This window comes from Vipera berus (assembly GCF_964194415.1).
Source record: "Vipera berus genome assembly, chromosome: 1".
In the NCBI taxonomy this organism is placed as follows: Eukaryota; Metazoa; Chordata; class Lepidosauria; order Squamata; family Viperidae; genus Vipera; species Vipera berus.
Window position 1 is genome coordinate 291,647,541 of NC_138202.1, and position 23,090 is coordinate 291,670,630.

The 23,090-nt window shown below is 37.7% G+C and overlaps 1 protein-coding gene across 1 annotated transcript in view; it reads left to right on the top strand.

The window, feature by feature from the left end:
- Positions 1-23,090, top strand: part of KIF26B (kinesin family member 26B) — a 335,272-nt gene that overhangs the window by 208,949 nt on the left and 103,233 nt on the right. The window contains exon 5 of the mRNA XM_081318941.1: positions 1,734-1,917. Coding sequence (XP_081175067.1) covers positions 1,734-1,917 — 184 coding nt within the window. The remainder of the gene's footprint in view (positions 1-1,733; positions 1,918-23,090) is intronic.

A 23,090-nucleotide genomic window follows, 5' to 3' on the forward strand; every position in this document is an offset into this window, starting at 1 on the left:
TCTGGTGTCCAGCTTGTATTACATGGGCTAGTATTACCTTGTGTAAGGAAGGCTTTCTGATGAAGCAAAGTGACATACATGTTTGAGGCAGTCATAAGAAAAGCCAGGCCCAATGCATCTGCCTGTGAGAAGATTATTCCTCAAGAGTAAGGCAGGAATGGTTACTTGAGAAAATACCAACAGCTGACTCTACTACAGCAAAAGCGACAGGAGATAACATCTAAATGCATACTAAATTCAGTTCCCAATCTTACAAACCCATTCCTCCCAAATTCTATTTTGGTGGCAAGTAGTTTTTCAGAGCAAGACATATGTGAGCAGCTTGTCATCCTTCTGCTGTACACCTAGCATCTTTGACCACTATGCTTTCAATGCCTTGTTCTAATTCTCTGAGATCACAGTTTCTTTGTTGAAGTGAGGTGAAATCCATTGACATCATTGTTCTTTTTTAAATCACTAAGTATCATTTCTCTCACCATCTGACTTCACTCTTATCTTTGCAAGTCTTTGATCCTTTACCTTTCTTGGCCTCATTGGCACCCCCATGGAGTTAGTTCAATGTATATTAAATTAATCTAATTACAAGGAGCTCCATTAAATGCATATTAATTTTGAACCAATCAAGATCTAAGATTCACTGTGATCTTCCAATTGGACTGGAGAACATAGAGGAGGAGGAATTAATGCTAATCCAAAGAGATCATCGCAAAACATTTTTTTCAGCTGCTGAAGAGAAGACTGTTTGGAGACATTCATGTGGTAATTGGTCTATACTTGTTCCCACACGTTAGTTGTATAATGGCAAGTCAAATTTGTAGAATTTAAAAATATATAAAAAAATAAAAGTACACCAGACTCTTAAAAAAAGAGAGTTCAAAGTTCCAGTCTGTCCAACCATGGAGACATCTAAGGAACTTATAACTTCATCTGTTCTTTGTGTACATATAGTGTAATTACAATTGCAGGAGAAAAACTTTCTAAAATATTTTTTCAGTATTAAAGCCATTCTCATGTGCTAGATACAGCAAATTGAAAATTGTAGCCGTATATTTGGAAGTTGGATTGTAGCAATGTCCTAAATTTGAATACAGGAAATGTCTGTTTATATATTGAAAGCATAAGAAATTTGAGTTCTCAGTACTTGAATCAAAGTGCAGTTTATTTAACTTTCTGAGTTGTTGCTTGTATGTTTGATTCTCAGCTGCACGCATACGTCTCTACATCTCCCTTTTTTTCCTCTCCCCCTGCATAACAGGAAACAGACTACATATTGTTTTAAGTTCAAAATATCTTGGTGCAAGTTCTTTATATGTTGTTGATTTTCCTTGGGCACAGTAATAGAAATTAACATAATATACTCATAATTGTTCCTTATATCCAATATTTCACATGTATTCACATGACACCCGCGACAAAAATATGTTGTGAACCAAATATCCGTTCTAAAACAGAATTTTCTAATATTAACTCCTTTTTAAATGCTGTATTAATTTTTTTTGGGTTGGCTACAACAAGGCCTGTATTCTTACCTGAAGAACTATATAATAAAAAGTACCATGTATAAATTTAACCATTTCTAAATTTTTGCCTGTTTTAATTAAGATTGATTCATGCAATAAACACAAAAAAGTCACTTTTATAGGCAGTTTTGTAGCTGACATCACTTAGCAACAAGGTGGAGATTTCATTAATTATTTTATAGCATCGTCATTGTTTTCTTTTTCCTCTTACAGAGCTGCTCAGAAGTTGAATCTGTCATCCAAAAAGAAGAAGCACAGACCCTCAGCATCCTCCGTTTCTGAATCTCATCTATTTGCCACGAAATTCAGCATGATCTTACAGACCTCACCTCCACCAGCTCCACCTTGTTTATTAAGGGCAGTCAGCAAGGTGAAAGATACTCCAGGAGTGGGCAAGGTACAGATTAAACCTTTATACTTCTACTAATCTGTTACAGCAAAACAAAAGTTGTGAGCCCCAAAATGGCATCTCTTAAAGCCGGGGTCTGTCAGTTGGCACCAGCTGAAATTTTTACCATAACTGGTTAGATTAACAAAGAGGCAAAATGCAATAGCTTGATTCTTTAATGCCAAAAGTAGCTTCAAAACAAGGAAACGTTATTCCTGCATATGAGATTTCCCCCCTACAACTGTGCATTTATTCTTCCACCCTTACTCAGGCAATGTTGACAAAGCTGACTCCTTAGTACCTATTTCTTTGAAGCCATTTTTAATTAGTATAAATAAATTAACCTCAAAAAATGACCTCAAAAGAGAGCTCACTAAATCATATACTCCACCATAATAGATTAAGTATTAGATAAGTATTAGATACATTAAATAAGGGACGCGGTGGCTCAGTGGGTTAGGACGCTGAGCTTGTCGATCAGAAGGTCAGCAGTTTGGCGGGTCGAATCCCGAGTGCCGCGTAACAGAGTGAGCGCCTGTTACTCGTCCCAGCTTCTGCCAACCTAGCAGTTCGAAAGCACGTAAAAATGCAAGTAGAAAAATAGGGACCACTCCAGTGGGAAGGTAACAGCGTTCCGTGCGCCTTTGGTGTCTAGTCATGCCGGCCACATGACCACGGAGACGTCCTCGGACAAGCGCTGGCTCTTTGGCTTTGAAACGGAGATGAGCACCGGCCCCTAGAGTCAGAAATGACTAGCACGCATGTGCGGGGGAACCTTTACCTTTACCTTAGATACATTAAATAGACTATTCCAGAGTAATCAGTAGATAAATATTGTACTGTAACAGTATGGGTTGAATCAACTATCCCTATTAACTTGATACATGTTTGCAGTAAAAAAAATAATTTGGTTATTTACAGTGTAATTCTATGCACGTTTGCTCTGATTTGATCAGGCTTATTCCCAGGAAAATAGGTGTAGGCTTTCAGCAATTATCAATGGTATAACATTAACATTTGAGAAAAGCAATTATTTATTATCTTTTTCTTTCTCGCATCCCTCTCTATAAATACAGATCAAGTACCAAAACCAACTGGAACTAGAAATAAGTAGCTTCTTGTACATTCTTGACAAATGGTAAAAATGGCAGAATGTCAATCCACCTTGGCAAATGTATTTCACTATTATTCTACTTTAATTTCATGTACATTGCTCTAAAAATAATAGTTACATTGCTTTTTAATGGCATTAATGCCGGTCTCAAATGAACTGGAACTAAAATTCTTAAGGATAGTGCAGTGAAAGAAGAAAATAATATGTCATGTAATTTCTGACCCTTCTCTTTCTTCTAGATTAATTTCCATCAATTAAAGAAGTGTACATTGCAGATAATTACATGTAGCAAGAGAGTTAGAAGACTCATATAACCTGATATTTCTTTGGACATATATATGTAGTTGATGGGAATGATTTCATAGGACATTTTAGTGGTCTTATGACTACGTTTGAGGAATTCCAACATTTGCTTCTCAAATGTAAAAAGGATTTTGAACCAGAATTGATAAACAAAGCCATTATTTCAGAGATTAATACAATAATAATCATTACAATACAATAATACATTAGCTAACCCATACCTGGATTATGTTTATGTAGCAAATAGTTCTGGTACTACTAGACGTTATTTTGATATCATTATAGCTGTTCACTCACATTGCCAGGAAACAATTATGATAAAATAATAAGCAGTTCCCACATTTGCATTAAATGAACCTGCTCTTCACCTCTGCCCAAGCTTAGCCATGTTTTATTGATCCTGATTACAGACCTGGCATTTTAGAGCCTACATTACTTACAAACAGTCCCACTTTGGCCTATAAGCTTCTTTCTTCTGGCTTTCTTACCAAAGCAGACTACAATTATGCAAATTTAATTCAAGATCAAAGGGAGTGGGGGCAAGATCAGAAGTGCTTTATGAAATAATTCTTAAATTCTGGCCTGAATGGAGTATGAGGGTTGAGGAATCATATGCTATATATTTATTGGAGCTTATTTTGTATTTGCATGAAGGAGCTTTCTGCATAGTCTAGTAATCGGCTTTATCAAAACCCCAAGTCACGCAAAGAGAGATGCTCAACTTTAAACAAATGTGAATTTAACTGTTCTTCAGATTATTCCCAGCTGAATCCTGGATGATCAGAAGAGTAAAGAGTTCAATGGACAAGGTCTTAAGATGTAGAACTCAAATACTAACATACTTTATTATCGTATATTTGTTAAAAATGCCTGAAATTCTATATCTGAATGTGGAATGTTTCCACCATAAGTAATTATTTTTATTCCATATATTGATAGTTGAGGGCATAATAGGGGAACTAAGTGAGTCCTTTCTTTCCAAAAAAATGGAAGAATATACAAAAACATCTAAGTGTGCAAAACATTTCAGATTTAATATTCTAAGTATAAAAGAGCTGTTTTAATGAAAAGCATTCTGTTTCTAACATTTTGAAAGTGTTCTGAGCTCAGATCAGAGTATTTTGAACTCAACTGCTTTTTACCTCAAAAGCAAAATGAATGAGGTGGTCTATTTCCCACTGAAGGAGATTTGAGTACAAAATCAGCATTTTGAATGTGAACAATGGGAATATTTTACACATATCTAAAAGGCATTTTTACAGTTTGTTTTAAGCTGAACCATATATTATGCCAGTTCAGATAACGATGAGCATGGAGCAAGAATGTTTCAGGAAATATACTATGTGAATGGTGGGATTGGATTATTAATTTGTTTATTTAAAAGACTTTATATTGCTTCAGGAGCAAATGACTCTAAGCAATTTACAGTACAATATACACCAAATCAAGAATTAGAATCGTATATACTTAGTATATTATCACAAGAACTTTATATGAAAACCAGTGCAACCTCTCCATCTCAAATGAAGAGAACCTATTCTAATAAGCAGGAACATAGCAAAAAGAAGGCACCTGGTTCAGATTTAACAATATAATTTTTCATCATGAGACCAGTCTTGTGATTCTTCACTGGACTTTGCTTTGCCTCTTTCTCCCATTCTCCCTCAGATCCAGATGAACGGTATTAACTTTAGTATTCAGAGGAAATATACTTCTTTGTAAATCCCTATTCAGGATGAATGATGTTTAAAAATAGTTCTTAAAAAAGTTAATTTTTAATCCTACCTTTATTATTGTTATAAGTAACTCAAGGCAGCAAACATATCTAATATTTCCTCCTCCTGCTCCTCCTATTTTCTCCGCAACAACAACCCTGTGAAGAGAGTTGCACTGAGAGAAAATGACTGGCCTAAGGTCACCTTTTGTGCCTAAGGCAGGACAAGAACTCATAGTCTCCTGGTTTCTAGTCTCATGCCGTAACCAGTAGACCAAACATTATTATTAACAAACATTAAAGTACATCATATATAACAATAAAGCCCAAAGAAGACAGTTAGTTGTCATATGAAATATGAGGGTTGTGGAGATATGCATGCAAATGTAATTAACTAAGGTTCTGGTAATTAATTGACTGAAATTTCTTTTTGACAACTGTAATATATGCTATTCATAATGGATCACTGGTGTATTAGCTATAGTTCATTTAAATCATTATATGATTAGTCCTTAGGAGAAAAGACTGTTTCCTTCCTTGTCATTTTAGATTATTTATAGCAAGTATATTTGTTTAGAAATTTGGAGAAATAGAAATCAAACAATATCTTACCCACGTTCAAAAATAAATGAGGAAAAACAAGTTAAAGCAGATAGAACTTTCATAGATTCTTTTCATTGCATTCAGAGGTGGACTTTCTTGGCCATTTTTTAAGTATTCTAAATTTTTTGAAAAGTCCATCCAGCTTCTGAAATATGTGCTGCCAGTATTCATCAAGAGAATATTAACAATGAAGCAAGAGAAAAAGTTATCCTGCCTGTTGAAAGTTCTGCACTGGGATCCAGAGTAAGTCAAAAGTTAATTGCTGTAGGACAAATGAGAGTTAAAACCATTATCCCTTGGAAACAATTTCTGAGAGGAAGAACAAAAACTGTTTCTCCTCCAAGTTACTATGGTTACAGAAATCGGAACAAGGAGGAATACCCCATGAGGCATTTTAAGAAGACATGTGCGTTCATCATTGTAGTCAAACAGATTGTTCTATAAATTAAATAGTTCCACATGAAATGAAAGCCAGGTGGCCTTTAGCCCTCAAGTTGGAGTGGCCCATTACAAGGATATTCTTCAGGAAACAGGTTTGATGGATTGACTGAAATCTTTGCTGGACCGACTAATAGTACATTTTGAGGGGGGGGGGGAAAGTTTAGCATCTTTTACTGAGGAAGAAAGAAGGAAGGGAGGCTCCTATCAGAAAGTCAAAGCTGGGGGGAAAAACCCCATAGACTATCTAGGACCATTGGCCCAGCTTTCCACAACGATGCTTTTGATGAATATTTATTTTTTCTTTCTGAAGGAAAGATGGGATGATTGTGCCAGTGAGTACTTGACATTTAAGCTAGGTGGTTGTTTTCATTTACTTGCAATAGAATAGTGAATGTGCTTCTAAAGCAATAGCATTTAAACTTATATACTGCCCTGCAGCGCTTTACATCGCTGTCTGGAAGGTTTGCAATGTAAGCATTGTTTTCATATTGCCCCCAACAATTGGGGTCTTCATTTTACTGACTTTGGAAGGAGGAAGGCTGAGTCAACCTTGAGCCCCGTCAGGATTGAACTCCAGGCTGTGGCTAGAGTTTGCCTGCAATACTGCATTCTAACCACTGAGCCACCATGTGGCAAAAGGAATAGATATGAGATCCTCTCATGCATTATTCATGTGAGAGAATATGGCAAGAGAGCCTGGTGTATGATGATTTTTCATGAAGGTTTGAGGTATCATCATTTTCACAGAATTGCAAAAAAGCAAAGGATAGAAATAATTTTTAAAGGGTGTTTTGAGCAATGGTATGTATTTGCAATGGAGAAAGTGTGAAATGGAGAAACTGTGAAAATAATAAGGGTACGCGTTTGTGATTCTAGCAGCCTGATGCTGAGTAAAGTGAACCGCTTGATATCTCGGAATTTATGCTATAGATTTATGATAGAAGTAAAACACTGTGATCCATTACCATTTAATTACCACTGGGATGAAGTAAATGTCTGGTGTATACTGCTTAGTGTCCCTAAAAATGATCCATGGAATCTGCCGTAACAATTTGTTAAAAATTATGTTCATCGAGGAATCCATTGATTGGTATTCTTATGAGCCAGAACCTTATAAGAATAAATTTTATCTTTTGATTTTTGTTTTGGGGAAAAACAAGATAAAACACACCATTGAAGCATAGCGGTGAAAATGAACAGCGATTTCTTGGTTGGTTTAAGTGCTTTCGGTAGGATGAACATCCACATGGTGGTATCTACCAGTATATTGCTAGATTACAACAGGCCCAAAGTCAACAAAATCTGATTTATCGTGATGGGTGAATTGGTCCTATGTGTTTCAATAAAGCCTCTCATATATTTCATTCTGAAGCCCATCTGACTTCAAGACTTTAAATGTTTTGTTGTTTTATGTGTGCCTATGAACTCTCTTGCTCAATGGACAGGATGAAAAAGATGTTAGAGGTTTTGCTGTAATAGTGCTATAATAACAGAGACTGATGATCTAATCTAGTTTATTGATTCAGCTACAACATTACGCAGCTTCTCTGTTTTTGAAATGCACCAACTTAGTAATTGGTGATACATTAAAGAAAATCTGAGGTTATATTTATCGTATAGAGGAGGGGGTGTATTTTATTAGTCTTGTTAGTTTAATGTTTTAAAAAAGTTCCTCAGATATATCTCGTAGTTTCATTTTAAATGATATATAAAATGGTTAAGATTTGAAATACGGTGATGCATTTTTGTTTCCAAGTGTGTATGTTTCATCCATGAAAATTATAAATGTAATATGAAATGGAAGAAAAATCAACACAATCAAGATGGTAATGACATTTATTAAGATAAAATTTTAGAAATAGAAATTGATGATAATTCAAACTCTAAAAAAAGATTCATTAGACATTCTTATATGTGGCAAAATATATATGTTTTAAGTTTTGTTCCCCTTTTTTGTCTGAAAATTAGTGTTTTCTGAACTGTATGATTCCACCAGGCACACTATGCAGAACACATATTTATATTGCTATTATGATAATATTCACATTTTTAACATCAATTTTTCACCTGTCTGCTTCTTCTGAACATGCAAAAGTGAACAGAAACTATATTCATTGGAGTTTAACAACTTACATAACTCCATCTGTAGCAACAATGAAAATCATTGTTACTCGATCACTACATTTATAATTGCTGTCAGATGAAATGATACTTTTCCACTTTATATTCTAAATACAATTTATAAACAGACCATGTAGTGCATGATACATTTTTACACAGTAGTAAAGTATTTCTCATTTTTTCCATTGCTAATTTTTTTAACTTCTATGGGTAGAAATATCTCATATGAGTGGCAACAATTGAGGAACAGTGTTGCCAGGCGGAAACTTAGAGACAGAAATCATGGATTCAATTAGGGAATAAATTCCAACCTTCCTATAATTATTTTCTTCTCTCTTCCCCAAACATGAAGGTAATTGGAATTTTAATTCGAAGTAATTCATTTTGTTTGATTAATTACCACTGGCATAGCTAGAGGCCTCTCCGTGATGTATATGGTTTCTATACAAATGCTCAAAAAAAGCTCTTGTGGGGTAAATCTCTTAATTTCTGAAAGTTTAAAGACTTCCCTTAGCTAAGATAGGACAGATTCTGTCTCCTTTGAAAGAGTAAACATGCTCGTAAGTTTTATCCAGTTCTATAAACAAATAAGAAGTAGTTAATGCTTCCTTTAACAAAAATAATTTCAGATTCTTAATATATCTTTGTGTCTGGAAGATACCAAAGTTTATTAGAAGATTCCAGGATGTTGGTCAAGTCCATTCAATTCCATGAAAAAGAAAGAAAGAGTTCTTTTCCAGTATTGATCAGGTAGTGACATAATCCGCTTCATATCTGAAGCAAAGCATGTTATGGTGGAAACAGACATAGAATAAAGCAGTTTACTTTTCAAAATGTCAGATGGGTTTCACGTTTCATCTCATCCTTAGTACATGTACTTTGCAGCAAATCGTGCTCTTTTTCTCCAGTTGCCTCTTTTGTGCTGGCTGTGTCCTCATAATATTACATTTGTGAATTCCATTTGCTTTTGGTATTTACATTTGCCGTTTAGTACTCACGGTGGATATAAATAACAAAAGATAGATGCAGAAGAATGCACAGCTTTCTCCTTTGTTTCTCTAGGTGGAAGATACATTAAAATGCCTAGAAGTTATTCTTAAGTGAGATTTGTAATCTGTTTTTGTGATATATGTTCACAAATGCTGTAAGTACTCTCACAAATAACTGTAACTATAAGACAAATTTGTGCAAGCTAGTTAGCTGGTGGCTGGTTGTGTTAGCATAGGAATAAATGGCTAAACATTATAATAATTAATGTACAAGTGTTTTCCGAAATTTCCCCATAGCTGTAGTAAACTCTGCATTTCATCAGATCTTTAAGGGCTTAAAATTGATGATATGTCAGTATTCTAAATCAATTTCACTGGGATTTTTCTTTATATATATTTTCTTTATTTACCTTTAAATATAGACTTTTCAAAGAGCATGATATTTTGTTGAAATAAAAGGACCGTGTGGGAAACTTCTCAAAGAGGTTTGCTCAAATTAACGTCTTCTCAAAGCTTAACTGCTTACTTCTTTTAACCCCTCTGAAGTTCAGCATGTTGAAATTCAGGTAGTCCTTGCCTTATGACCAGTTGCTTAGTGACCATTCAAAATTACGATGGAACACCCGGGGGATACCTAAGACCCAGATTCAAAGTTGCAATTATCAAGCCCTTCCTGCAGTCACATTATCGCACTTCAGCACCTGAGCCATTTGCAGTGCCGTGTCATGTGACCACATTTTATGACATTTTTGTTGAAATCAGCATGTACTTCCAGTTTTTGGCAATACCAGCCTACAGTGAACCTTGTGTTAATTCTGGTTATTTAAAGAGCAGATTGTTGTTTCCTGTTCAGAAATGGCAATACGTTCAAGTATATTTTATTGACATATGTGTGTGTGTGTGTTTGTGTGTGTGTGTGTGTGTGTGTATGTATGTATGTATGTATGTATGTAATTTATTATGGTAACTGAGCAGAATTGCAAGCAGACACATTAAAAATAAAGTAAAACAAACCAATATTAAATATTACAGCTAATAGTGGGTTTGTCATCAGATAATAAAATCTGCCTAATTTTACAGACAGTATAACAAAATTTGGCTATGTTCAAGGAGACTGAATCAAATTGATCTGATAACAACTGTATATGAAAATATCAGAATTTCCTGGGTGTTTTACCAGGTAAGGAGGTATAGGGTCCTTGATCCTTACAGAAAGTATAGTATAGCTGGTCATGAGCTATAGTTTCAACAGCCCTTGTCCACAAGAGGTGCAGTCTCAGCTCATAGGAGACTTTTTTGTATCAGCCTTCAAAAATTTCAACATGAGGACAGTGTTGAAGTACGCTAACTTTAGTGTTGTTCAAAATTTGGAACATGTGGTGTAAGTATCTCACTGGTTTATGCAAAGGGACTTAATAAGAAAAACATTCTTGGATAGAACAGACTGTTGGGCTTCCAAGATATATTGCTTGAATATACTGAGTACAGACTCATAAACCATTATTAGGAATCTCGCCTTCCTGGAAAGGCCAAGATGTTGAAGTTTTTGTAAGATTGTCCTGAACCATATTGATCATAACCTGCTATGATACAAGCCAATGGTCTCGTTTCAACTGTAGATAATCTTGCCTCCCTCTTTAATACTACATTTGGAACACAACAAACTACCTGAAATATAGGCATTAGAAATTTAGATTGGATGCTGTCACGAGGAGTAATAGAAAAGTAAAGTTCTAGTTGGCACTGAAAAGTGGTTGTATATTCAGCCTTAGCTGAATATAGCTTCAGTGTTGTTAGGCTATGCTGTGCTTCTCTGGGGAAATGAAAAGATTGAATTGAGGCCAATGGTGTTCGATCATTTTGTATAACATAATTTTGGTGTACACTGCTTTTGGTGGAGCTATAGAAAGCCATGCACAAGGATTTCACAAAATCCTTACAAAGGATTTGTTTTTTTTCAATACGTTGGCTATTTATCCTCCAGTTATGAAGTTTAGGTCTTTTTGGAAAGATTAAGATCTGATTTCTATGCTTTCTTATATTAACTTTGTTAGAAAAGTCATCTGTGCCTTCCTTAGAAAAAAATAAATACAGATTCAGTCACACATGTATTAGTTATTCCCAGACTGGAAATTCAGACCAGTTTTAGTTATCTCAAGACTTTGCTTGGGAATAGGCATTAGTCTAGAATGATAGATCTGGATAGAATCAATGTCTATTTTGATCCTACTTAAATTGCTTTTTATTTCTAGCCTTATTTCAAAATGTTGATTAAAGCCTTGAAAATCCTTTAGCAGCAAATTGTTTTGAAGTATGTGTTTGAAATGTATAGTAATTTATAAATTTTAGATTTTAGATTTGCATTCTAACAAAATGAAAGTTGTGGGAAACTTGCTTGTGTACAAAATGGCTGCCACAGAGCATATAACCATGACAAAAGCTGATTTACCAGAAACCAAGCCAGTTCTGAAATATGTTCTCTGACATGCCAGTGGACCTTCATGAGACCCAAAGCAAGGTGGCAGATAAACATGATGCTGGAGATTATTGTTTTGCTTTACAGATACAGCATCCGTTTTGATTTTTAATTAAAATAATCCTTTCAAAAAATCATTTGGGCCTGATGGGCAAAAAATGAGGTTTATTTTAGTCTGCCTGTGTTCTCTGTGTTAGAGAATTGTCAAATAAGCATGAGATGCCATTCTTCTATTTAATGGCAATCTGCCCAAGTATCCTCTACCTAACTAGAAAAATGAAAATTTCTGATAAGTTATGAGACTGTGACTTTTCCTCCTGATCTCTTAGAATGGTGCAAGGAGGCAACCTGGTGACATAGTAATGTGCCCAGAAGGGAATTTGAAAAGTAGGAATGGAACAGGAGGTAAACTGCGAACATATCTAACCGTCGCACATATATATCCCACCTCATACAAGGCTAAATGTATTATCTCACTAATGCTGCAATTAGAAATTAGCTGGTATTAGGCAAGCCATGCCCCACTGGGTCATCATTTCAGAGATATTTCCTTTCTTGGTAGAGAAACAGAATGGCCAAAGGTGGACAAAAAATGCTATGCGATCAGAAGTTACTTCTGATTTCCTTGCCATCTTTCCCATTGAGTTTCCTTGTGGGAATTTGGCAGGGAACATCAGAAATCTTTCCTTCCTTCCTTCCTTCCTTCCTTCCTTCCTTCCTTCCTTCCTTCCTTCCTTCCTTCCTTAAGTATGATCAGACAACATTCTTTATTTGAAACCTTGTTTAGAAGACTAACTATTCTTCTAAAGGATGTTGTGCAGAAGCATCTTTTTCCTCATCCCTCCCCAGGGAGAGGGAGGGAGGGAGGGAGGGAGGGAGGGAGGGAGAGAGAAAGAAAATAGACAGACAGAGTGACAGACATTTATTTTTGTTTTATCACAAAGTGACAACATCTCAAATATGTGGGAGGAGAACAGATCGTTGTTCTATCCTTATTTCCCTGCCAGGGTAAATGCAAGATATCAATTAAAATATTGTGAGATGTAGTTCACCCGTGTAATAAGCTTTGTTTTCCAGCTGTATACCTGAGTGATTTGGGCACATATTCATAAGATACTGTAAATTTACATTCTGATTTTTTTGTCCTTCTCCAAACCCTTTGCCATGCATGCACATAATTTAAACATTGGATTTTGCCTCTAAATTACTCTCATTTCTCCGGAGCATGCTGAGCTATGTCCTGGCACAAGATCTGACAGCGGCACGAGGGATGGGTGTGCTGTCTGGCCACACAGAAGGTGGAGGCATGCACACTGATTGATAACAGCATGTGCAGATGTGATAAACATAAAGAGGCCCAGGTTCCTTTTTGGGAAAGTTGAACAGCAACATAAACGAGGAAACGGAACTCCCCCAGAGACTTATACAGTAGGAATCATGAATCTTTTCAGATTGCTAGAAAGATTTATCATGAGGCCAATTCTGTGGCATGAGGTGGTACAGAAATTGAACTTCACTGAAATCTTTTTTAGTTTATCATAGCATATTAATAATGCAGTAGTAATAATGGAAGTACAAATTAAAAATAACTAGATAGAGAAGATGAACAACAGGCTTGAGACTTTGGAGATAGTTTTAATGCAAGCAGATAGGAAGGTTAATATAGGGAGAAATTCAGGATTTCCTTGTTAAGTATTTGGTATTTAATAAACAACATAGTATCTGCCTAGTAGATTGTTATAGGTGTGGGATTAGGCTTATATTATATTGGGCAAATATACTTACAAATTTTTCATACACAATTAGTTTTGCGATTTTCTTTGTAATTTATTTTAAGTATGGTGTCAACATTTCCAACTCCCTCAACCCCAACCAGTGAAGGATTCATTTTGCTGAAGGAGAAAAAGATACTAAAGTTGCATTTATTAGGTTCAGTAGTTTATATGTTGTTGTTAGTTGCGAAGTCGTGTCCGACCCATCGCGACCCCATGGACAACGCCTTCCTGTCCTCTACCATCTTCTGGAGTCCATTTAGGCTCACGCCTACTGCTTCAGTGACTCCATCCAGCCACCTCATTCTGTCGTCCCCTTCTTCTCTTGCCCTCAACCTTTTCCAGCATTAGGCTCTTCTCCAGTGAGTCCTTCCTTCTCATTAGGTGGCCAAAGTATTTTAGTTTCAACTTCAGGATCTGACCTTCTAAAGAGCAGTCAGGGTTGATCTCCTCTAGGACTGACCGGTTTGATCACCTTGCAGTCCAAGGGACTCGCAGGAGTCTTCTCCAGCACCATAGTTCAAAGGCTTCAATTCTTTGGCACTCAGCCTTTCTTATGGTCCAACTTTCACAGCCATACATTGAAACTGGGAAGACCATTGCCTTGACTATACGGACTTTTGTTGGCAGGGTGATGTCTCTGCTTTTTAGTGTGCTGTCTAGATTTGCCATGGCTTTCCTCCCCAGGAGCAAGCATCTTTTAATTTCTTGGCTGCAGTCCCCGTCTGCGGTGATCTTGGAGCCCAGGAAAATAAAATCTGTCACTACCTCCATTTCTTCCCCATCTATTTGCCAGGAATTGAGAGGGCCGGATGCCATGATCTTGGTTTTCTTAATGTTTAGTTTCAACCCAACTTTTGCACTCTCCTTCTTCACTCACAACAAGATGCTCTTTAGTTCCTCTTCACTTTCTGCCATTAGAGTGGTATCATCTGCGTATCTTAGGTTGTTGATATTTCTTCCGGCAATCTTAATTCCAACTTTTGATTGATCTAGCCCTGCCTTTCTCATGATGTGCTCTGCATATAAGTTAAACAGGCAGGGTGACAGTATACAGCCGTGCCAGACTCCTTTCCCAATTTTGAACCAATCAGTGGTTCCGTGTCCAGTTCTCACTGTTGCTTATTGACCCGCATATAGGTTTCTCAAGAGAGAAATAAGATGGTCTGGTACTCCCATCTGTTTAAGAACTTGCCACAGTTTATTGTGATCCACACAATCAAAGGCTTTAGCATAGTCAATGAAGCAGAAGTAGATGTTTTTCTGGAACTCCCCAGTGTATGTTGGCAATTTGATCTCTCGTTCCTCTGCCTCTTCAAAATCCTGGTAGTTCTCGATCCACATACTGCTGGAGTCTAGCTTGTAGGATTTTAACCATAACTTTACTAGCATGTGAAATAAGTGCAATGGTGCGATAGTTTGAACATTCTTTGGCAATGCCTTTCTTTGGAACTGGAATGTAAACTGATCTTTTCCAATCCTGTGGCCACTGTTGAGTTTTCCAAATTTGCTGGCAAATTGAGTGTAGCACTTTTACTGCATCGTCTTTTAAGATTTTGAATAGCTCAGCTGGAATACTGTCACCTCCACTAGCTTTGTTGTTGCTCAGCTTTCCTAAGTCCCATTTCACTTCACATTCTAGGATGTCTGGTTCGAGGTCAGTGACCACCTCATCGTGGTTATGAGGGACGTTAAGCTCGTTCTTGTATAGTTCTTCTGTATAATTTTGCCACTTCTTCTTAATCTCTTCTGCCTCTGTTAGGTCCTTGCCATTTTGATCCTTTATCATGCCCATTTTTGCATGAAATGTTCCCTACATCTCTCCAATTTTCTTGAAGAGATCTCTAGTCCTCCCTATTCTATTGTTTTTTTCTATTTCTTTGCACTGTTCATTTAAGAAGGCATTCTTATCTCTTCTAGCTATTCTCTGGAATTCTGCATTCAATTGGGTGTATCTTTCTTTTTCTTCCCTTTCACTTCCCTCCTGTCCTCAGCTATTTGCAAAGCTTCCTCAGACAGCCATTTTGCTTTCTTGCATTTCTTTTTCTTTGGGATGGTTTTAGTTGCTACTTCTTGTACATTGTTGCAAACCTCCGTCCATAGTTCTTCAAGCACTCTATCTCTCAGATCTAATTCCTTAAATTTATTTGTCACCTCTACTGTATATTCGTCAGGGATATGATTTAGTTCATACCTGAGTGGTCTAGTGCTTTTCCCTACTTTCTTCAATTTAAGCCTAAATTTTGCAACAAGAAACTCATGGTCTGAGCCACAGTCAGCTCCTGATCTTGTTTTTACTGACTGTATAGAGCTTCTCCATCTTTGGCTGCAGAGAACATAGTCAATCTGATTTCTGTGTTGACTGTCTGGTGATGTCGATGTGTAGAGCCGTCTCTTGGGTTGTTGGAAAACAGTGTTTGCTATGACCATTGTATTCCCTTGACAAAATTCTATCAGCCTGTGCCCTGCTTCATTTTGTACTCCAAGGCCAAACTTGCCTGTTATTCCAGTTATCTTTTGGCTTCCTACTTTAGCATTCCAATCCCCCATGATGATAAGGACATCGTTTTTTTGGTGTTAGTTCTATAAGGTGCTGTAGGGCTTCATAGAACCAGTCAATTTCATCCTCTTCAGCACCGGTGGTTGGGGCATAGACTTGGACTACTGTGATATTGAATGGTTTGCCTTGGATTTGAACTGAGATCATTCTGTCATTTTGGGGATTGTATCCCAGTATTGCTTTTCCTACTCTTTTATTGACTATGAAGGCTACTCCATTTGTTCTGAGGGATTCTTGCCTGCAGTAGTATACCTGATGGTCCTCTGAATTAAATTCACCCATTCCTGTCCATTTTAGTTCGCTGATTCCTAAGATGTCGATGTTCAGTCTTGTGATCTCTTGTTTGACCAGCTTGTCTTGATTCATGGATCTTACATTCCAGGTTCCTATGGAGAAAAAAATCTTTACAGCATCGGACTTTCCTTTCACCACCAGATACATCCATAGCTGAGCGTCCTTTCAGCTTTGGCCCAGTCCTTCATTCTTGCTGGTGCTACTAGTACTAGCCCTCTGCTCTTCCCCAGTAGCATATTGGACGCCTTCCGACCTGAGGGGCTCATCTTCCAGCGTCATATCTTTTTTCCTTTTGGTACTGTCCATGGGGTTTTCATGACAAAGATACTGGAGTGGGTTGCCATTTCCTTCTCCAGTAGATCACGTTTTGTCAAAACTCTCTGCTATGACCTGTCCGTCTTGGATGGCCCTTCATGGCATAGCTCATAGCTTCAGTGAATTACGCAAGGCAGTAATCCATGAAGGGGGTAGTTTGTATATTGTGTGGAATAATGCATCATCATTAATGGGTTTTAAGGGGAAGTAAATGTTTTGCCAATATTATATCCCATAACAAGACTTTCTAGGATCTGCCTAAGATCAGTTTTGAAAATCCACAATAATGTCTCATTTTTATTGTATTGAATCACTTCTGCCTGTTATCCAACAAAGGAAAGCTATATGTGTGCATATGCAAAGGCATAAAATATGTTAATATATATGCAATCATTTTGTGTTATCTGTACAAAGGAGTTGCACTTGTTGAAAGAACAGTGGATCTGCCCATTACCTTTCATGGATTCCATCCTTCCACTCCATCTGCACTAAGCATTAAATTCTGCAGTTGGGAAATCTGAATACTTAATCTTCCATGTAAGCTAAAAGCAGGCACATTTTGACTCACATCACAGATTGAGACATGGGACTCCATGTGGAAAATTCATGAACAATTGTTGTTGCCTTTTTAGATAAATTGCATGTTTTAAATATATGTGAATCCAATAGTTTTAGTAATTTAGGAGGGGGACCTCTAGATTTATCTATTCAGAAGCAGCAAAATGTTTTGGATCAGTCCTAGATATAGCTGGTAGGATAGCATTTTCTTTACCACTGCCTCCCGCCCTCTTTTGTCTAATTATTTAAGGCAAAGATTTGGCCCCTATTTGTAAACTGCTGTGTATTCCTCCTGCAGTGGTACCCATATACTGTATACTAGCAGTATATCTGTACATCTTTTAAGTAGACAAGACACGGTTGTTTTTATATAGCAGCAATGGGAAGAGACTTTATTACAGTGATGATGGGTACACTATTGGAAGATCTGAAGGATCAGGTTAGGAACAGATCGTCATGGAGAAAATCTATTTATGTGGTCTCTAAGATCAGGATAGCAAAGAGAAGCTACTCTGAAAAGCTGAGAAATCAGTTCTTAGCTAATGAACCAGCAACTGTGTGGAGAAGCCTGAAGCACATCATTGACTATAATGGACCTCCTCCCTTACTGAAGAAAATTGTCAACTGGCAGATGACCTGAATGTGTTCTGCTGTAGGTCTGAGACAAGATCATGTCATTTACCACTACTTTCCCCATCTCAATACACCAAAAGTAGCCAGATTTCCTACACCTATCTCTATCCCTCCAGGACCACCCACCTCTGTGATTTTAGAAAAAGATGTGTGAGATCTGTTTTATAGACAAAAGATAAGGGGAAAAAAGCACCAGACTGAGTAACTCCTTGTTTGAAAGCCTGTGCTGAATAACTGACCCCCATCTTCACCCAGATCTTTAATAAATCACTGGAGATGTGTTATGTCCCTTCTTGCTTCAAACACCCTACCATCATCCTGGTTCCTAAGAAATCCCCCATCAAGGAGCTGAATGATTCATATAATTGTAAGTGGAACAATTTAACATGACTATAAGACTATAGTAATTAACATGTTGCGGAAGCAGCGGTTTTAGATTGCCATAAAGTTTTCCTTTGCCTTTGAGATGATATACAGGTGCATCATTCAGAATTGTGTTAAAACCGCAAGTCATGATACAGTTCAAGTTTAAAGGAATGAACTGTAGTCATAGCAATATCTCCATGTGTGTGTGCTGTTTTCTTAGAAGGAATAATTGGCTGCATTCACACTTTGCACTGAGCTAAGATATATGGTTTGCTAACCATGGTTTATGGCTTAAATCTGGACCTTGACCAGTGAATTATGATTAAGATTTTTCTACATTTCAGTGTGTAAAACCAGAAACTCTGTTCAATATAAAACTATGTAGGTTCACCAAGCCCTCAACAGGTTGTATTCCTTTGTGTATATATATTTGTTTTTACAGTTTTTGTTAGCATTTGTTAACTGATACAGTTTCTGACGTAGGCAGAGGAGCTAATTAACCAATGGGGGTTAAGTAAGAATAAGAGGAGGATATTTTACAAGTGAAAAATATAAACAACTTTGAATAAATCAGTTAAAACAAAACAAGCACTCGTTAAAAACAATAAATACTAGCATTAAATCAGGAAAATTATTTTAAAAAATAAATAATACGATGTGCTATCTGAAAGAATTGCAGTCCTAGAATGTTATCCTGTAGTGTGTTTTTTTCTTGTTGTTCATTTCTTTATCTTCTTTCCAGTTTAGTTTTTGATCAGAGTGATATTATAGATACTAACTCTGTTTAATTATTTTATCTGGAATTCAGGGAAAACATTTGATGGATGCTGCTGTTGGTAGTGCATTTTTGTATGTCTTAGATTATATATCGGAAATGCAAATTCAAATGAGAAACTAAAGTTTTTCTCAAAATTTCTACCTCTAGTATAAAAGACAGGGTTTTTTTTAGAATAATAGGCAAACTTGAGTTTTCCCTTTGTCCTGTCCTGAGTTTGGAATGTTGAAAAAGATGCTCACAGAATCAAAGAGATGCCGTACAAATTATTTTACTCTGAAGTATCCATAAGTCTAAATGTACTTTTTGTTAATAATTCCCATTAAAACAATTTCTTCTAAGGGAAAGGAAAAGGTTTCCCCTTTCCAGTCATGTCCAACTCTAGGGGGTGATGCTTATCTCCATTTCCTAACTGAGGGAACCAGCGTTGTCTGAAGAAATTTCCCTGGTCATATGGCCACCTTGACTATGCACTGAGGCTGTTTCACTGTTACCCTCCCAACAAAGTGATACCTATTTATCTATTCATATTTGCATGCTTTCGAAATGCTAGGTGGGCAGGAGCTGAGTCAAGTAACAGAAGCTCACCCCCTCGCGCGGCACTCTGGTCTCAAATCCAGGCTGTCAGCTTTCCAGCTGACAAGATCAGCATCTTTAAGCGCTGAGACATCACACTCCGTCTTATAAATATATACAGTTGTCAATCAAGTATCATGTATCAGTTCAGAAAGATTCCGTAAACATAACTGCAAATGGTTTCCATTCTCCTTGGGATCTGGGGCGCTTGTGCTTGTTTTTCTTCAGCAGCAAATTGGCTCTCCTATTGGCATCTCTAACTGTAAAAAAAAGCCACAAATGTGAAAAATGATCATAAGTCACTTTTTCAGCACTGTTGTAACTTTGAACGGTCACTAAACAAATGGTTGTAAGTCGCGAACTACCTGTATATACATTTACCAAATAAATAAATAAAATGCTAGAGAGACTATTAATACTATATAACTGTTATAATGGTATTTACAAAATTAAAAGTTAAGTGGTAGAAAATTTAATTAGTTAAAGTTAACAGCAGCTTCTTTAACTTTTCAACCAGTTATTTCATTCTTTTGGCTGATAGTAAATACATTAAAATCTAGCTATACGTACCATAGTAGAACAGAATGTTGATACCTTGTATATTTCTGATAGCTGCGTTAACACTGATGTCATACCGTGCCGTCTTACCCCTCTGCTGTGCCATGAGAGAAAGGTGTGGTAGCCCTTGATGTTATTCTCTTAATTTCCCCACACAAAAGTATTGGTGCAAAATTCCCAATAGTAATTTGCACATAACTATGCCCCATCAGCAAACGTACATAAAGAGTGTACTTTCATAAGTAATGTAGGTAATTTTCAATTACATGTGTGTACCATGTTGCAGGAATTTCAGAAATAATTTTGCTGAGTTACTGTTTTGTCAGATTTTTCCCAGATTTACAAACAGTAGCATTTTTCACATCTAATTCAGGACTTTCCTTTAATAGTATATGGGGTTTTCCCCCCTGTGCAGCAGACTCGTATCTTTTTTTCACTTTACCTTTTCTTGGTTTCTTTTCAGCACGTCTACTGTGTTTTCTTTCACCAATGTTTTTCTTTTTACCTTAAACAATATTTGGAATACATTTCCCAACAAAGTTTCTGTGTCTGTTCACTAAAATGAATTTCATTAATTTTGTTTGTAATTCTAACATATTTTATTTGTAATTATAATATATATGGACATGTTTAAGAACATCTATTTCTTAAACAAATTCTTATGCTGAATGATGAATTGTCTTTGAAATAATAATAAAAGCAATACTGTATATACTGCTGCTTATAAACTGGTCCCTTATGATATATTACACTTCCCAGCCTTGTATCAACATAATGTTCAACAAGGTATTCATTCAGAGTAGAAGAGGTAAAATATATCTACCTGAAAAAAATCAATATTGTCTTTATTAACCTGATGATTGGTAATAAAAGATACAACCCTTCCTTTGTCCAATACTATGCTAAGTAGAAAAAGAGTAGTAGCAATATAAGTTTCATGTGGGCATTTTAGGATTTGAAGAATCACGTTTCATAATACTGAACTGAATACAAATTGAATTAAAGAATTATGCTGTGGTAAGATATTTAAGTGAGTGATTACTAGGCACCCCTAAGACATTTTTGGATGAAATTTTTAAATCCATTTAAATTCAAAGTTTAAGTTACTTTAAGGTTCACTTAACTTCTGATGAACAATCCTTATGTATCTAAAAGTTAACCATACCGTTTTATGTCTAGTGATTAAAAGTGAAATCCTACAGAAATCTCCCTATTTTAGATTTTATTGCTTACAGCTACATAGAGAGTGAAAAAGAAGCAGAAACAAGTTAAGATATATCCTCATAGTTTCTTTAATTTCATAGTTTCACAATCATGCTATCATTTTTTTTGTAGTTCTTTGGAAAGAAAGAGGGGAAAAAATACGTCCAACTGATTGACCCAGTCTTCTTGGATCATGTGCTATTAGCACCTATATTTGAATTCACTAGGCTGGGGAAAAGGATTACTTCTTTCTGTTGGCCTTCTGTGAACAGAGTTCCTGTTTTCCATTATCCTTCATTTATTGCATACTTCTAGAAAGGCTGAGTTGGTCAATGGTCAATTCCAGAAGATGAAAATAGGGAATTCATATTTGATCCTTGGAAATTATGTTTGGAGGGCTTACAGGGCTGTGATTCTTCTTACCGTATATACTTGAGTATAAGCCGAATTTTTCAGCCCACTTTTTGGGCTGAAAAAATCCACTTCGGCTTATACTCCAGTCAACAAAAAAAAAAGAACTTACCGAGGACTTGCGCGCGGCCGAGCTACTTTGCCTGACGCTGCTGGGGTCGCCCGGGCGCCTCTGCTCGCCCTCAGCAGCACCTGGCCCAGAATCACATGCGAAACAAGCCCGGCAGAGGAGCCGGAGCGGCGAGCAGAGGCGCCCGGCCCAGATCCTGCAAGGCCCGGCCGAGACGCGCCCCCAGCAGCGGAGCTGCTCCGGCTCCTCTGCCGGGCTTGTTTTGCATGTGAGCTACTTTGCCTGATGCTGAGAAGACCCGCTTGGGCACTCGGGTTGGTGTCAGTCTCCGCAGGCCCTTCTCGTTTCCAGGAACGTCAAGCGCGCTTGGCTCCCCACCCCCACGGCAGGGCAGGGCAGGGCAGAGACTTGCTCGCCCTTCTGACGGCCCTGAAGAGAAACGAAGGGCTTGCAAACTCCCCGCGAGAAGCTGGGCGAAGCGCGCGGCTGGGCGAGTGTGTGCCTGCGCGCGTATTTACGAAAGAAACGCTCCGAGAGTTCTTCTTTCTCCGCCCCCTTGGGGGGAACTCTAGCGACTACTGTAGCCGCGCTTCTCTTCTCGGCTCCGAAAATAGGGATTTCTACTCTCTCTCTCTCTCTCTCTCTCCCCTCCCCACCCCGCATTCTCCTGCCTCTTCGATTGCGACAATAAAAGGGCGAAGGGTGCGCTGGTTTCTTCCTCCTTCCTCCCCCCCTCCCCTCCCCTCCCCGATTGTCAGGTGAGGCAGCTGGAGGTCTGGCCGGGAGATTGTAGCCGTTTTGAAACGCCGCGTCTTGAAACGCCCGATCAGCTGATTTTCGGGTGGAAGAGCCGCGGCTTGAATCTGTTTGCATCTGCCTGAATTAGACCGAAACGGCCTGAATTTGACCAGAGTTGCTTTGTAATGGCTGGAGGAACTGCAGAGGAGGTCTTGCCGGGAGATTGTGGCCGTTTTGAAACGCCGCGGCTTGAAACGCCCGATCAGCTGATTTTCGGGGCGGAAAGAGCCACGGCTTGAATCTGCTTGTATTTGTTTGAACTTAACCAGAAACGGCTCGTAATGGCTGGAGGAACTGCGGAGGGAGTGAATGCTCCAGCCTGGAATATTTGGAAAGGCTGGGGGAACCGGATGAACTGCAGCTTAAGCGACTGTTGCCGGAGGAGCCATGGCTTGAAACGCCCCAGTTTTGGGGCAGCGTTTGCTTGTTCCCTCCCTCCCTCCCCTTTCCCTCCTCTCTAAATCCTTCCTTCCTTCCTTCCTTCCTTCCTTCCTTCCTCCCTCCCTCCCTCCCCTTTCCCTCCTCTCTAAAT